Genomic DNA, 15,711 nt, shown 5'->3' with positions numbered 1-15,711 from the left:
GGGACCTGGGGGCATTCAGAACTGAAATATTGTGTGACTTTTTCTCTTGACTCTCAAGTAGATGGTGTGTTTTTGTAGTTCAGCAACGCCTACAGCGAAATTAATATTCTCTAAGTAATCAGATTATTGCATTGCGTCTGCTTCAGTTGTTATAATCTTCTGATTACACATTCATCCATATTGTGTCAATAACAGTTCTGGATCAGGACCTCCAGTATTTGGATTGAGTAGCTTGTGAAATGCAGATACATATTAAATTAACATCTGATATCTCCTGCTGCTCAGCTCATTTTCAGGTTGTATCTACGGATATGATAAAGGATTTAAAATAATTTGGATTCAATGAGTGGATTAAAAACTGGATTCAGATGTGATAAAGTACTTTTAAACCTCAGCCGTGCTGTAGACCTCTACAACAAACAGAAGAACTGGGTCAGCCAAAAAGCTGAAAATGCATAACCGTGACACCTGAAATGTCCTCAACGCAATCACGTTAACTGGGTAGTCAGCATGAGAAGCCCGCCAGTCGCTGAACTCAACCATCATCTCTGCAAACTTCAGAGCAAAACCAGCATAAATGAATAAATAAATAAGATTCTAACAGATTGCAGCTCTCAATCAGAGCAAATGCTCTAAAGTTGAGCATCTGAATCAAACTTTTACTTACCTTGCAGACACCTAAGGAGTGTTTATCAGCTGGCTATACTCATACTGTTAATCATGACCACAGCCCAGTTGATATCTGACACCCTCACATCCTTAGAAGTCATCTGAATAAACCTTAACTGCAGACTATTACATTCATTCAAACCTGCTGTCACACACCCACCAGTGGGAATATTTTGGCTCACAAAGCCACCTACTGTAGGAAATAAATAAAATATTACGACTCTGGCACTCAGCACCCAATGACTGCGCTGTGATTATCGGCCAAGGGCACTCAACTGGTCTGTGTGTGTGTCTGTGAAGTGTGAGCGACTTTTCTTATCAGGTGCGAGCAGAAAGCAGGTTGTGTGGCTTTCTCTCTACGGCAGCAGAGCATTTGGAGAACGTACCGTAGGAGATGGGGATGTCCAGATCGCCCTGCCAGGACATCTGCCCTGATTCGTCTATGGAGTGCTGCGCTGTAAAAACACAACAACAAGTTTCTTGTTTACAGCTCATTCTCACTCCAACACTGCTTCTGATTAGATCTCCAAAGGAAGACAATAGCATGGAAATCTTCTACTGTGTCATGCTGTATTCACACCGGCTGCCCATCAAGTGCGGAAGTGTTACTTTGTCATTGGAAGTGTGGATTTAACCACAGATAATAAATGTGTGTGTGGACTTTGCAAGATGTCACTTCAAGCCATTATGTATTGTAATGTCCAACTTCCACTGAGCTGAAACAAAAGTCACATTATTTGATTTTTTTTTCCTGCACAGTCCTGCACACACTCATTTGGCAGAAACAGGATGACAGCCTGACACAGTGGCTTTGTGAGAAACCTTTATTATTATTCTGAACTTGGTTTTCATGGCACGGTGAGGTAAAGAACAGATAATGAGGATGGACTTTACCTTTCAAGTGGCCACGTCCAAGTGTCACAAACCCAGAGGAGATGAAGTTGTGCATGTCTTGGCCTCCACTGCGCAGGTTTTCTTTCCCATAGTGCCCTAGTAAGACAAAAAAGTGGTGGAAAATTTCAGGAAAATATTGCAGAACTAAAATGGCTTGGTGTTATTTTTTCCTCACCTTTTTGTGCCTTCAAAAAGAGGCTAGGGACTTAGTGCCATAGACTACACATAGAGCTAGATGGTGGATCACTGTGTACATAAAAACTTAAGGAGAAGTTAGCTATGTCTACTAAGGTGTGTTTGAGTAAGAAACATCCAATTAGCATGCACCGCTAACAGCAGTTGAAAGCTAAAGATTAGCCTCTGACTAGCCTCTTCTCCATAGCAACAGTGTCCGAGGTTTAACATAACATAAACATATAGGGTTGTTGGGAGAGTCCAGTTATTATTTGTGAGGTAACATTGAGGATATTCTTTAGAAAAAAAAACTGAAATGACAACATAGAACGGGGACAAACACTTGCCATTTCTAGCTATATGCTCACTCCAAGGTGTGCACTGTTTGTTAGTGGTCAATGACACAAATTTGCTAGTAAGGATTCACAAAAGCTGAACAGTATGAAGATGATTGACTTGCCCCCAATTAGCCAATTAATTGATAGTCGAAATTCCATTGAAATGAACAGATTTTGCTGCAGAATTCATCCATTTTAAATGCTGGTGTGACTGGGCTTTAACACTGAGAAGTATCTGTACTCAATTCCCCAGTCATTTCTGCCATTTTATAAAAGAGCAGCCACAGATGAGAAGAATACTAAACAGGGCTAAAATGGCATAACTGACGAAACTGGCTCTCAGGTGGGATCATCAGCTCGTCAATATGTATTGCTTAAGGATGCCAGAGATGCAGTCTGCAGGTTTCAGGGCCCATTTATCAAACATTCCTTCTCTTTCTTCACAGTAAGCGAAATATTAAATTTAATTGGACAGTGAAATTACAGTGCTTTTGACTCCTGAGGGGAAAGATGATTGGGGTTTGACACACTTGATTTAAGAATCGATTTAACCCCTGTTGAAGATTTGGGAGGGTTACATGTAAGGATGCAAGACAGTACACCTCAGGTATACACCCTTTTGAATTTCCCTGGTGTTAAAAGATCGGTCTGTAATGCAATTTGTACCAGATCATTGTTAACTCTCCTCCGAACCACTGCTGTAATTGAGAGTGCAGCATGAACACAAGGAGCAAGACAAGGTGTCCGCTAGTACCCTGACAACACTCAATTGTCCTGCCAATCACAGACAAGTCTTAAAAGGAAAAAAGAGAACGTAGTGTCGACAAATTGAGAAGGAAAGTGCAAAAAAAATCCCAAATCTGTAGAGTTGGTTTATCAAATTGGCTCTCCTCCTTCCTCTCCCTTTTCTCTCTCAGTCCCTCTCTACATTAACTGGCAAACAGTTAAATGCCTCTTCCTCCAAGGAACCACTTCAAAGTCAATAACATCACTCAGACCTTTGGGCCTCAGGAAGCCAAGATCGAACAGCATTTCAAATTATCATAATGAGGAGAAACACCTGGGACCATTAGGCCTGGTCTTCATCACACCAAGGTTTGGCAGTGAAGCCTCAGCACCACAGCTTGTTTGTTTCTTTTCATCAAACCCAGAGGATGACTATAAACTGATTACTCACACACCCAGACCATCGCTGTTAATTTGGGACCTTTGAAGAAATTGGTAAATATCCAAAGAAAAGATTAAATATATTCTCCCGTATCCGCTGTATCTATGTAGATGATACAGTAGAGTATCTGTGTGATGTGTCCCAGGGTGAAATGCTGATGATTCATAACCTCCGCAAGCTCCAAGGACAGCACCGTGGAGCTGAAATCAGGTAGCCGGAGATGCTGACTGTGATATAAATTGCTCCCATGTGCCTGTACAAACCTATAGCCCCTTATTATCTCTGGAAATGTTCCTCAAAATTGCCTTATCTACACTGCATAATGAAAAAAATCTAACCTTCCTTTTAGAGAACAGCCACACTTTTCAACTCACGTTCATGAATGAAGGGCGAGGTGTTTTATTTCAGAGGTAAATGTTCAAATATCCTGATAGAAGTGAAATTTGCAAAGTAATGTTTGAATTGGCCCTTAGGGAAAAGTAAACAGTCATCAAATTAGTGACTCAAATCTACACATTTCTGCACTCCAGTCACATATGGTGGGAGTTAATGTCAAAAGGGGCCATGTATTAAACACACATGGTTTATTTTAAGTGGCTGTTGCTGCTGTTGCTGTAACTCAAGGTCTACCAACTACACTTTTTCAAGAGCTTTTCAACCACATCACATGGTCTTAATGGTTGTATAAAAGTATACACATACATTTACATTTATCTGGGGCTGTTTTCATATGGCTGGGGCTCATTAGATCCAATAAGAGGAAGTTCTAAACGAATAGTTTGGCATTTTGGGAAACCAAATGCTAATTCACTCTCTGAATGTCTGTATGGTAAATATTAAACTACAGCCAGTTATCAATTAACTTAGCTCGGTTAAGCAGAGATAATGCTAAGGGTTTTATTGTCTCGAAAAACTTGTTGTTAACACATTATAATTGCTTTCAGTGCAGACACAAATGGTCTCTAATTGTTACTCTACAGGCACACAGAGACTTTCAGATTCATCATCCCTCTAACATTTTCATCCTTTGAAAATTTCATCCCAAACTTGGTCTCTTATCATGTCAGAGTCAACTTCTGAACAGTTTTAAAACTCAAAATGAACCCGGTTGCCGTGAGTGTCCCACAGAGATGATTCCATTCTCTGTCTGCAAAGTGTGGAAAGCATTTGTCGCCTATTTTCACAGCATCATAGAAACTTTAGAGCACAAAATGAGAGAACAGAACGGAACCCTGGGAAATTGAAGTGATAATGCTCGGTCAGGACAGCTCTAGGGGAGTACTATCCACACCAGAGGACACACTATCACTATCAGCGTTACACCCAGGTATAATATCTCCTCTGAAACAGAAAATGGGATGAGAGCACATCACACACTGCTGATGTTCTGAGTTCAAATCCAGAAATCAACCATTGCAGCACATCATCAGCCTCTTTTTATTGTTTTTTCCCTTGTGCTAATACTTTGCTTTTGCTAGAAAAGCTACAAAACTGCTCTCTTGATTGTAATTATTATTTGAAGGGCATTTTTAGCACCACCACTATTTATAGCACCACTATATTTTATATTGTTTTATGCTCAGTGCCTGACAAAAATCTATTCAAATCTATCTCTGTCTTATTCACTCATTAACTCTGATCGGTTGCTGTGACTTAGGAGATGGTTTCAAAGCAGGAGTGCTGTAGCTGTCAACTGCCCTTATAAGAGCCACCTTATAAACCTCAAGTGGATCTATATAGTCAAGGCATTTTAAAAATCGATTTTCTTTTCCCATTCACTCATCGTTGACCTTGATGGGAAACATAAAGAGGTCAAACAAAGGTGGAAAGAAGAGTTTGTAGGGAAAAAGACAACAATTGTTGTCATGTACGCAAAACATGCGGTATCAGTTGGAAGCACTGAAGACTTCAAGGGCAAACTTTGAATTAACCTCTTGAATAGAAAAAGTCATTTCTATTATAAAAATAAGTTACACTCCAATAAAGTACAAAGAGAAGGCCTTTAAATATATAAATATGACCCTGCACAAATATAAACAGCGTACAACTTTGACCTTTTGACCTGTTTATCTAGCCAACTGAACTTTCAGAAAAACAGAGAGGTCGTCGGCATATTGTAACTTTCTCAAATAAATCTATAAAACTTTAGGTCTGAGTATGTAAAATGTTGCTAAAGAATCTTAGTGTTTTTTCTTTTTCTTTATTACAAACTCTTACCTTAATCAAAATCCAACTAGAAGTTTAACCCTATAAACCTAGTTTTAACCCTTAAACAGCAAAGACCAGACAAACTGTCCAAAAATATCCTCACTTTTTTGGGGTAAAACTCAAATTTGTCTTCATAAAAACACTCCACTGACATGTACTTGATTACAGATGCATGTGGAAGCAGAACCATAAGGACACACATGCAATCACATATTCACACATGGTACTGGTCATAGTAATAATAGTATGGTCCAATGCAAAGAGTTAGCTAGTGAGAGAAGCCCAACAACATTCAGAATTTGCATTATAAATGTAATAACCTTTGTCCATTCTATGCTTAAAATGAACCAAAACGTCCTCTTTTTTAAAATTCACATCAACTCTGAATCACATCTTCCCTGGAGCGCCTCCATCCCCCCTTGGACACTCTACACCCTCCTCTCTGGATGACTTCTCCATTCAAAAGCATTCACCCTTGCAATGTGACGTCCTGCGGCTGTTCATGCAGCAAACACAGGTTGGACAATTAAGACATCTTTTCTGTGGGTGTTTGCACATTATGAGCAAAACAGCACTGTCTATGTGGCTTTGTGAATCACACAAAGGATTAATTCTTATTCCATGTTTGCACTTACAAACAACGGTACTGTAGCCTACAACATGCACTACATCAAGTTTTGAATATCTTAAAGGTGATGTAATACATTTTAATAACACACCTTCTTTGTATTTTTTGCATCTCATACCTTCCCAGACATATGTTCAAGATTCAGACTCTGCTGCTGATACCAATGCTGCACAAAGATGAGCTAGTACAATAAAAAAGACAGCACAAGTCATGCTGACACATTCCTGCTCTTACAGAAATAAAATAAAGTATTTGTCAGATGGGAATCTTCCATAATGTTTTTATGCACATAACTTCTTGGTCGAGGTAAATTGGTGCCAATAAAGGTTTTATGTGGATGGTTTGAAGGGGTGGAATTTAAAACTCTCTGCATTTTATTCATTCACTGCTTTGATGCTCCTGTGCAGGTTTTCCACGAGATGATGTGTTGATCAGTTTGGCTAGTGTGGTGACACTGGATGAAGTTTAAGTTCCTTTAGGTGGGGCTCAGGGCCAGATTAACACACTAGTAGATTTTTGGACATCGAGCACACATTTCTCCACTTAAAAATTACTAATTAGTTTGTGTCAACTTGATAACACAATGTATTCAGTAAAACACACAAATTAAGCACAATATATGCAAAATAAAGTCTTTTTATTCATGGCCCGTCTAGTCTGCAAGATAGGGCCTTAACAACAAGTAATAATGCAGATGGTGCTGATCATAAAGTCCCTCATTATCATTTTAGTTGATAATGTGCTTTAGTGGCACATGCAGGATTATCAAACAAATTTGCAGTAAATTTAATTACCACCAACTTATAGCCACAGGGTTTGGAGCCCTGGGGCAGTCGCCTCCATTTTGCCTGGTTGATAATTCAGTCTTAGTGGCACTTTTGTCTCTGTTTGTTCAGCCTTGGTGGCTTTTAATTCTCCAGCTTCTGCTTTTGCTTATTGCAAACAAACCTTTGTTTATAATAGATTTTCTGCATTCATGGACTTTCTGAACCGTCTTGAATACCATAAACACTGTGTATCTGTAGGCCAAATTACTATTGACCTTAACTTGTATGGATCTATTGTGAATTGTGACTTTTAAGATACACTCTGTGATTTGGTTATATTATCCAACTGTGCCCCAAACGCTCAAAATTTGAGAGTGGACTTAATAAAGACTAGAAAAGGACAGATAATTTATTTGTAAATGGTGATATGCAGAGAAGATAAACTATCAGGACTGGTGATCAATAAGCGTGTAGTAATCTCCTTTTCTTTGGTAGAATTTAGGCATAAGTGGCTTCTCCTAGTGGCTGGACAGTTCAATTTCAATCAGTAAAATGAAGTCATTCTGCTGCAGAAAACTGAGAAAAGCAGCTCACATCCTGCAGTTCAGTCTAAACAACTCTCCTCTGACACATTCCCTCCACGTTGGGTGGTGGTGGAGAGCAGGATGGAGGCAGGGTGACACGAGAGTGAAACGTAACACTGTTGAATCTGGGACACCATACTAGGGCGCTTAGCAAACGAGCTGATCCCTGGAGCAGGGATCTGGGGACCAACCGGATAAAAGTAGGAGTAACAGCGTTGCACGACAGAATTATCTCTGGACAAAAAGCTTGCGTCTCCTGCAGAAGATGATAATTTACATCTCAATTTTGAGCCAGTGCTGAGTAGGCTTATGGGACCACAGTGTGAGGGAGAGGAGAACTCATCCAGGGCCTTACATTTAATTCGCTATATATTTTTCTTATATGTTTCCTCTTAAGAAAGATTGAGGGGAAAGCTTAAGATTCACAGCCCGTCCATCTATTTCAGAGGACGTCAATCAAAGAATGTTGTGGCAGATTAAAGAGAGCAAAGGGGGCCTCTCCTTACACCATCGGAATAATATAAAGTTGGATTTTATAAATGGACATGCTGTGATAAGGCAAGTTATTTGGCCTTCATACATACTCTATTTCACAGTCTGAGCTATTGCAGAGCATTGTCACCTACCGTGGTTTGATGCCTTGCTGTGAACAGGCGTGTAATGATTCTTCGAGGTTCTGACCGGCGTCTCGTCTTTGGGTGACCCATCAATGGCTGCAATGTTTTCATGTTCATACTGAGATATTGGAACTGGTCCTTGTTGCCTCAGAATGTCTGCCAGGGCTCTGAAAGAAAATCACACCAATGAAAAAAAATGTTTAAACTGAACTGTTTCTCTTTTCCAATTACCAGCATTCTCTTTTTTTCTCTTCCTCGCCATCCCCCTAAAGGTCTTCCTAATTTATTTAGCTACAGTTCCAATTTGAATCATAGAGGTTTGGAGCAAGGCAGAGAGGAAATCCTAATTACACCCACAGTCACCAGGGAGTTAGATTTTCAATAGCGAGGTACACAAGGTACAGACACATTCTATTATTCGTGCCGGACAGAAGCTCAAGGCCCATTTATTAAGAGTTAACTTAGTGTCTCCTCTTTGAAGCCACAAAATAAAAGCGATATTTCACCAACACCACTTCCAACTTTTGGAGGCACAGTGTCAGTCTGTGGGATGGAGTCCAGGCGCTGCATTTTCTTAAAGGAAATGAAAGGGCAATTTAACTGTGTCAATGTCAACCTAAAGCAACCACACAGTCCACTTTCCTATAACTCTGTGACTTTGGGAGATATACAGTATATTAATAGCATTTCCCTTCCAGGATGAGCACACTTTAGCCGTTTCTTTTTCACAGACAGAGGCGACCTGATTTTGCATTGTCCTAGTTGGCTGCTACGTCGTGTGCAGCAGGAGCTATAGTTTGCACAACCGACTTTTATAGATTTTTTGATAGATGTTTTAATAACAGTGGGAAAGAAAATTAAACCACAGAAGTACTTAACTTACGGCTAAACTGGAGTGGTAAAACCAGAGGAAAACAAGAATATTTAATATTCATAAAGGCTTTTTAATAAAAGAATGTTTTAAGTAGCTGTAGAAAAGATGTAACCTGTCTGATCTCAAAATGCAGACTGTTTCTACAGTCTGGTGTTTTAAACTGCAAATGCCTACTCAACCTCTTTCACCAGCTGATTCCTAGGAATAATCAGTCGAGCCCCATCCCCCAGTGTAAAGACACAAGTAGTCAAAACATGCATCATTAATGTCGTCTTGCAGAAAGGCCATCTAATGCCTTGAGTGTCAGAAACAAGAATTCAAAAAGAAAATCAATATATAACCTGACCGGGTTCTCTAAAAACTGAGAGAGAGGACGTGTGACAATGGAAAACAACAGTGGGCCAAGAGTAGATCCATGGGGAACGCCACTATTAAATTCACTCATTTTACTCAACCCCTCAAACACTGTCCTGGTGCTGGAAAAACTTACTTCTGGACCAAATTTATTTTGGATTTTTTGGTTGAAAATGCACAACTGACTCCTGAACACTGATGACTGTCATCGCTCTCTAGTGGACAAGCTATGTAATGACGATGGTATCTTCAAAAACATTTCTGAACGGAAGTCTCATGTTTTGTTATATATTTGTGATAAGCTAAAATCAGCTAATATTATTGACTCTAAATTGTAAAAGCAAACTTCTTACACAAACTTTTGTCCCTTTTGTCCCCTTCACATTGAATTTTCAGCTATTCAGACTCATTTTGCCTTTTAACTCAAAGTCTCACAATCAGAGACCAGAGCATTATTCTCACCACCTAGCTGGCATAAATTGCATCTCGGTTTGCTCTGCAGAAGGTGATCAATAAAGCCTGTTCAAACCATTGGCTTTAGCTCTCGCTCGGCATTTCTTGTGTTTCGGTGAAGGTCACAGACCAAACAGCAAAGGTCTGCCAACAGCTCAGTATTCTGTTCACAGTGCTCCCCCTCAGTCGCAGAGGTAGGAGTCTAAATCACTTTAGAGAAGCACCGGAAATTAACAAAGCAGCTCCCACTTTTAAGGAGCAGACCCTTGCCAAATATAAAGCTAATCCCATGTTCCACTACTTCTTTTTGGTCACGGCTGTCAGCATGAATGTCTGCTGCCAGCCTCTGAGGTCTATTCTGGCAGACATCATTATGACTGCTCAATGCGCCAAATGGTTGGTGAGAATAAACAAATCATAAAAAGACAAAATGACACTACTGAGCACCCAGGAAGCCATGCCTCCTTCATTTAATCGTCCTCTCTCTCTAAACTCTCATGGCCACAGCTCATATTGAAGTGATAGCATTAAGCAGATCCACTTGAAAGTACGCCCCATGGCTAGGATAGAGGAGCAGTAAGAAGACATAAACTTCACTGTCTCTTCATTTTTCAGAGCATAGATGGAAAATAAAAGTGCTGCATCATGAGATTTGTTGTTCTTTTTGTGTCTGTTGTTTCAAATATAATGCTTTATTATAAAGTCTCACGAGTCCATATGGATATTAAAAGCTGACTATGCCAACTTTTCAAAAGACACTTACAGTGATCACTGGAGCTTAAATCTAATATATAACTGATCGACTGAAAGAGCTCCTTTGTGTTGTTGTCAGGATTTGAATTTGGACGTTTTTTATCAGGAACTTGTCGCTGTGTTTCTCTGAGCAAGAAAGCTGAGTAATCTCCCCTGACATTTTCAAAGCAGCAGGCACCGAAGTTTCATGGCTGAGGCATAACAATGCTCAATTATCTTCATATCATTAAATCAACTGTCCAGGCTCTGGCTGAGAAGCAAGACGTCCTACTCTGCTCTGTCCAAAATGAACTCTGGATAATAGCAGGTGACTCAAGTGACTCTTGTATAAGAGCAGTGACTAAGTGGCTGTGATTTTTTCTTTAACAGTGGGTGGAAAACATGTCATTTTAGTCAGACCTAACCCCAATTACGCATCCATTTATCCCGTTCTACACTTTCCATCCCCATTGAAGCAGGTACTGAGAATATCCCAGCATGCATCGGACAAAAGGCAGCCTGGACAGGTGATTTTAAAGGCTTCATCAAAAATCAAATGATTCCCCACAAAAAAAAAAAAAAAAAAAAACACCCAAATGTCATAACCATTAAATACAAAATTAGTCATTTTCATACAATACTCTAACCTGCGATAACTGATTTTTGGCCACTTGGGGGCAGCAGAAACAAGTTGTGAACACAACACTAACATATTTTTGCTTTTGGTCTCGACTGACTCCTTAGGGAAATATCTGTCTCTTTAGCTACTACATCTTTAGCTCGGTTGTACCTGCATCTGTCTGCTGATTGGTGTTGGGCCGCCTGGTGTGGCTGAAAACGTGAGAATTATCTGAAACAGTAAAACTGCAAGGGCCTGAAAACCAAAACAACAAGCTGAAAGTCGCTATAAAGCTCCACAATACTCATGTCATCCTTTAAAAATATGGTTTGTAGCTTTTAGCTACTGTTACACATACGCAGTTTTTATTACAGATTAACTGGCTGATTATTTTTTGTCTGGAAAATGACAGAAAACAATGAATCCTGAATATATATATAATGAAAGACAAAGAAGAGCACAAAAATCTCATATTTGAGGAGTGGAACCATCAAATTATTGTTTTTTTTGGTTGAAAAATGACAAAAAAAAAAAAAAAATCGATTATCAAGATAGTTGTGGATTCAGTTTGCGTCATCACTGATTCATCTGCCAATAAGTCCACAATAATTCCAGCTCTAGCTACAGGATTCATCTCCCTTTAAGTCTCTGATAACATCTTTTCTCAATCAGCGTCTTTCTGTGAGCCAAAGGTGAACAATGTGAACACGAAATCATTTTCCAAAGTTCAAACAGTTACAGATGATTTAAGGAGAGATCTCTGCACTTTATTTGCGTTTTTCTCACTGGTTTGAAGTGGGCGGGGCTCTGTTGGAAAAAGGTGACATCATGCATTTTTGTACACCAATCAGAATTTAGCAACATTTTAATTCCCATCTTTTGGGTCTGTTTGCATAGTCATAAAGAATCAGTTATCATTTATTAATAGTCCAACACTGAAAAACTCAATCTTTGACTGTAGTGTTCGAGAGCTGTCTGTATTCACTTGAATAAAACCACTCAGCTCACGTCAGTCCTGCACTATTTAAAGCATATAACAAACTCTATACTAATGAGCTTCTCAAGAGACGACAGCCTTTCAAATGCTCCCATAATTTGGTCATTTGTGATGGGTTTTGGGCAACAAAGGCGACGGGAGTGTAAATCTATCGAGACACAGTCAGATCAGAATCTAAATGTGTTTGTTTCGGGACACAGGGGCAGAAAACAGCAGCTCTTTAGATGGAATAAAACAACATAAATGTAACTGGCAACATTAAGAAGTCATTTGGTGTTCTGATGATGGTGTGGAAAACATCACCTCAGGTCTGTTCCCGACATCACCATGCAGCAGTTTGTTCAGCTGGTGGCTGAATTGGCCACAGGATGTGTTTTTATGTTACTTTAATGCTCATTGAGCAATTCAGTGACCACCACTGGAGCCTTGAGGATTTTAAAATATTGTCGTTGTAGCAGAGACCACTTCCATCGGGATGAACGTGATCGCTCATAATGGTTTTCAGTGGCATTTGCTTTATTCCCCCGGGGTTTAACGGACATAAAATACCACCACCCCACCCCCTCCCCTGACACAGAAAGGGACATGTACCATGGAAAGGTATACAATCTTGACATTTTTTGACAGGGAAGCTCTGGGGAGGAGAGTAATGGCATGTGTTAAAGGTCATGAGCTGGACTGAACATGTGATATTGACGCTGTAAGTTATGTAGACGTCTATAAATCAGCTGAGTCGCCGGGACAGCAGCTGGATGTACATAGATTTCCACTTGAAAGCTTGAAAGATTGAATTGACAGCTAGAAAAAGTCTCATTATGGGCTGAAGATTGTGCCAGACTGTGGATAGGTGCAGTGTTATGTTAAAGTCTTTTCCCTCCAGTTTAATACAGGCAAACTATAGATGCCATTTTCTTATTATAATAAGCCAGTATTGCAATGAACACACTTGAGAAGCAGCTTTAGGGGCATGTGGATGGATATACTCCCAAAACCCTGAGTTAAGACTGAGATCAGCCTTTATAGTTTAAATTCAAACAAAGAAAATATTATTTTCCCGCTTTTTCACTGATAATCACCCAGAATGATCAGGTGTAAAATCTTACCTGTGCACGTTCATTTCCTGAGGAGGCTTGGTGGCTTTATCATAGGCAACTTTAGCAGAAATCCCAATGGCAATGATGAGCGCTATGACCCCGCAGGTGATGTACACCGTGGTGTTGGTCTGGTCCAGCTCCGGGTCATACGTGTCACCTGTTGGCGCCGGTGAGGGGGGCTGGGTTTTGATCCAGTCCGGCGTGTTGTAGTTGGTGCAGCTCTTCTGCTCCAGCCGCTTCCCCCGGTCCGCGCAGCAGAAGCGCAGGAAGCAGCTGCCGCAGCAGAAGCGGTGGTCGGTGTTGTTGCACGAGAACTCTTTGTCGTACTGCCCGCTCACGTCGTAGTAGCCCAGGCAGGTGTCGTGCTGGACGACGCCGACCGAGGGAGCCTGGACCTGGGTGATCCTCCCCGGGACGGCCACGGCCACCGGGACCGCAGTGGTGTTGACCTCCTTCACCTTTGGGATCCTCCTCTGCGGGATTTTGCTCTTTTTGTTGGTGGTGGCGGCGCACAGCACATTCAGCGGGTCTAAGTAAATCAAAAGCAGCAGAAGGTGCTTTATCCCCATCATTTGAGGACGCGCTGGTGTTTGTTCTTTGGCCTCCACTCTCTTCTGTCTGCTCTCTCTCTCTCTCTGAGTATCACTCTGCCACTTCTTTACCGAGTGGAGCTTCTTGCGGGTTTCTTCATCGTAGGTACTCCTTTAGGTGTCAAGCTCTGACTGACGGACTCTGACTGGCAGCTTCTGCGCTCATCGGACGCGCGGTGCATCTTCAGACTTTGTTCTCAGCCAGTATAAAACCTCTTCTCTGATTCTCGGACGTCTTCTTTTGATTTCGGCTGCAGAGTCGCGATAAAGAGCCGATGTCCTCCGGGGAAATCTGCCTTTTCTTTACCATGAGCAGTTGATCCTCGACTATGATCGAGTCTCGTAGTTGCACTGTGAGAAGAGAGGCGTGTACAGAGCGGGTTTTAGAGGGTAAATCTGACTTAAGTGTTCATGAGAAACTTTCTACACAGGCAGACTTGATAGAAAGAGGAACCTGGGTCTATAATTGGTCATAATTGAAGCAGCGAACAGTTTCAGCACCACGGACAGCGCCCAAGTTTCCATTTGGCTCGAGGAGCGTTTCAGCGTCAGAAAAGTGAATAAGCTCCGTGTTATTCTGACATATTCACACTTAAAACATCAAATAAAGGTTATTAAACCACAAAACAGACTCTATCCGCGTTCATGAATTAAACACGGATTAAAAAACGCAGCTGTTTGTCGCCTCATTTTACGCATAAACTTTCCTGAGTGGAACCAAAGAATTAACTTCTGTTATTTATAGTGAGAGATTTTTAAAAAAAGAAGATGGAGATGAAAAAGAAAGAGAAGGTGATGAAGACTTACCGGGTTAACGGTGGCCGGTAACGGGGGCTGTCTCAGCCACTGCTACTGAATCAAAGAGTCTCAGCAACACAAGAGGCAAGACCTCTCCCTCTCTCTCTCTCTCTCTCCTCTCCGGCCCGCCTCCCTCCACCTCTCTCTCTCTCTCTCTGGTCACCCCCCTACCCTCACCCCTCCATCCTCCACCCACGTCACCGATTCAGGTACCTCAGTTAATTATCAATCGGCATCTCCCTCCTCCTCCTCCTCCTCCTCCTCCTCCTCTTCTTTGGTCGTATGGCTCCGGGCTTCACTCGATAACTTGCGGAGGTGGAATAAAAAAACACACAGAGAGAGATAACAGTGTATTAGAAGTTGTCTGGAAGAGGCGAGGCGCTGCTGTTGGTGTACATTCACGCATCAGTGCGCACACAAGCTGCATCCACTCACAAGTCACCAATCACGTCCTGTGTTGCAGTGTGCACGATGCGTGTGTGTGTGTGTGTTCAGGGAAATGTGAAAACATGCCCGTGCTGGTTTACTTTAGATTCATAAATCAAATGCCATGTCAGTGCAGTGGGGGTGGGGGGAGGATTTGGTTGCTTAAAAATGTCTGGCACCGAGGGAAATTTCATTCTGACTTTCAGAGTAAAAGCTGTTATTACTGGATGTATGGAGAGGGAGGGAGCGAGCTGTTTAACCCTACACTCTGACTCTGCTCTCAGAAATGTAATTTCAACATCTTTAATGTCAAATTCTGACTTTGATAACTAAATTTTGGATCTTTTCTTGTGGATTTATTCTCTGATTTTCCAATGCCGCAAACTTTACTCTCAAAACTATGACTTTATCCTCAGGAGTCTGACTTTGACCTGATAAGTGAGACTCTTTTCTGAAAGTTTACCTCAAAATTATGAAATTATTCTCAGAATTTTGAAAAATTTCATCCAAAATTTCTCACTTTCTTCCCAGAAAACCACTTTGTTCTCTAAAAAAATCCAACTTTATCTTCATAATTCACATTCCTCTGAATTCTGACACATAATGTCACATAATTAATATCTAAAAAGACATAAATTAATTCACAGAGTCCTCTCATAACCATGAATGATATGAAATATGAATATTTTTCTATTTTCTCGCTGATAAAATTAGAGCTCAGAGAATC

The 15,711-nt window shown here is 40.9% G+C and overlaps 1 protein-coding gene across 4 annotated transcripts in view; it reads right to left on the bottom strand.

Annotated features, from left to right (window-relative positions):
* The window catches only part of LOC108874515 (protein shisa-6), a 74,028-nt gene extending 58,888 nt beyond the window's left edge, over positions 1 to 15,140 (bottom strand). For 2 of the 4 annotated variants that reach the window (XM_018663017.2, XM_051074060.1), the window contains exons 1-5: positions 14,568 to 14,749; positions 13,180 to 14,111; positions 8,057 to 8,214; positions 1,564 to 1,659; positions 1,056 to 1,124 (exon numbers count right to left, since the gene is read on the bottom strand). In XM_018663017.2, coding sequence (XP_018518533.1) covers positions 1,056 to 1,124; positions 1,564 to 1,659; positions 8,057 to 8,214; positions 13,180 to 13,742 — 886 coding nt within the window. In that variant the 5' untranslated portion in view covers positions 13,743 to 14,111; positions 14,568 to 14,749. Of the gene's footprint in view, positions 1 to 1,055; positions 1,125 to 1,563; positions 1,660 to 8,056; positions 8,215 to 13,179; positions 14,429 to 14,567; positions 14,750 to 14,771 lie in introns of those variants that run through there. The other 2 variants (XM_018663025.2, XM_051074059.1) reach the window with 2 other exon arrangements.
* Between the last annotated feature and the right edge of the window lie 571 nt (positions 15,141 to 15,711).

Source organism: Lates calcarifer, linkage group LG11 (assembly GCF_001640805.2).
Source record: "Lates calcarifer isolate ASB-BC8 linkage group LG11, TLL_Latcal_v3, whole genome shotgun sequence".
Lineage (NCBI taxonomy): Eukaryota > Metazoa > Chordata > Actinopteri > Centropomidae > Lates > Lates calcarifer.
Note: the sequence above shows the minus strand (reverse complement) of the source record. Positions and strands in the feature narration are given on the sequence as shown.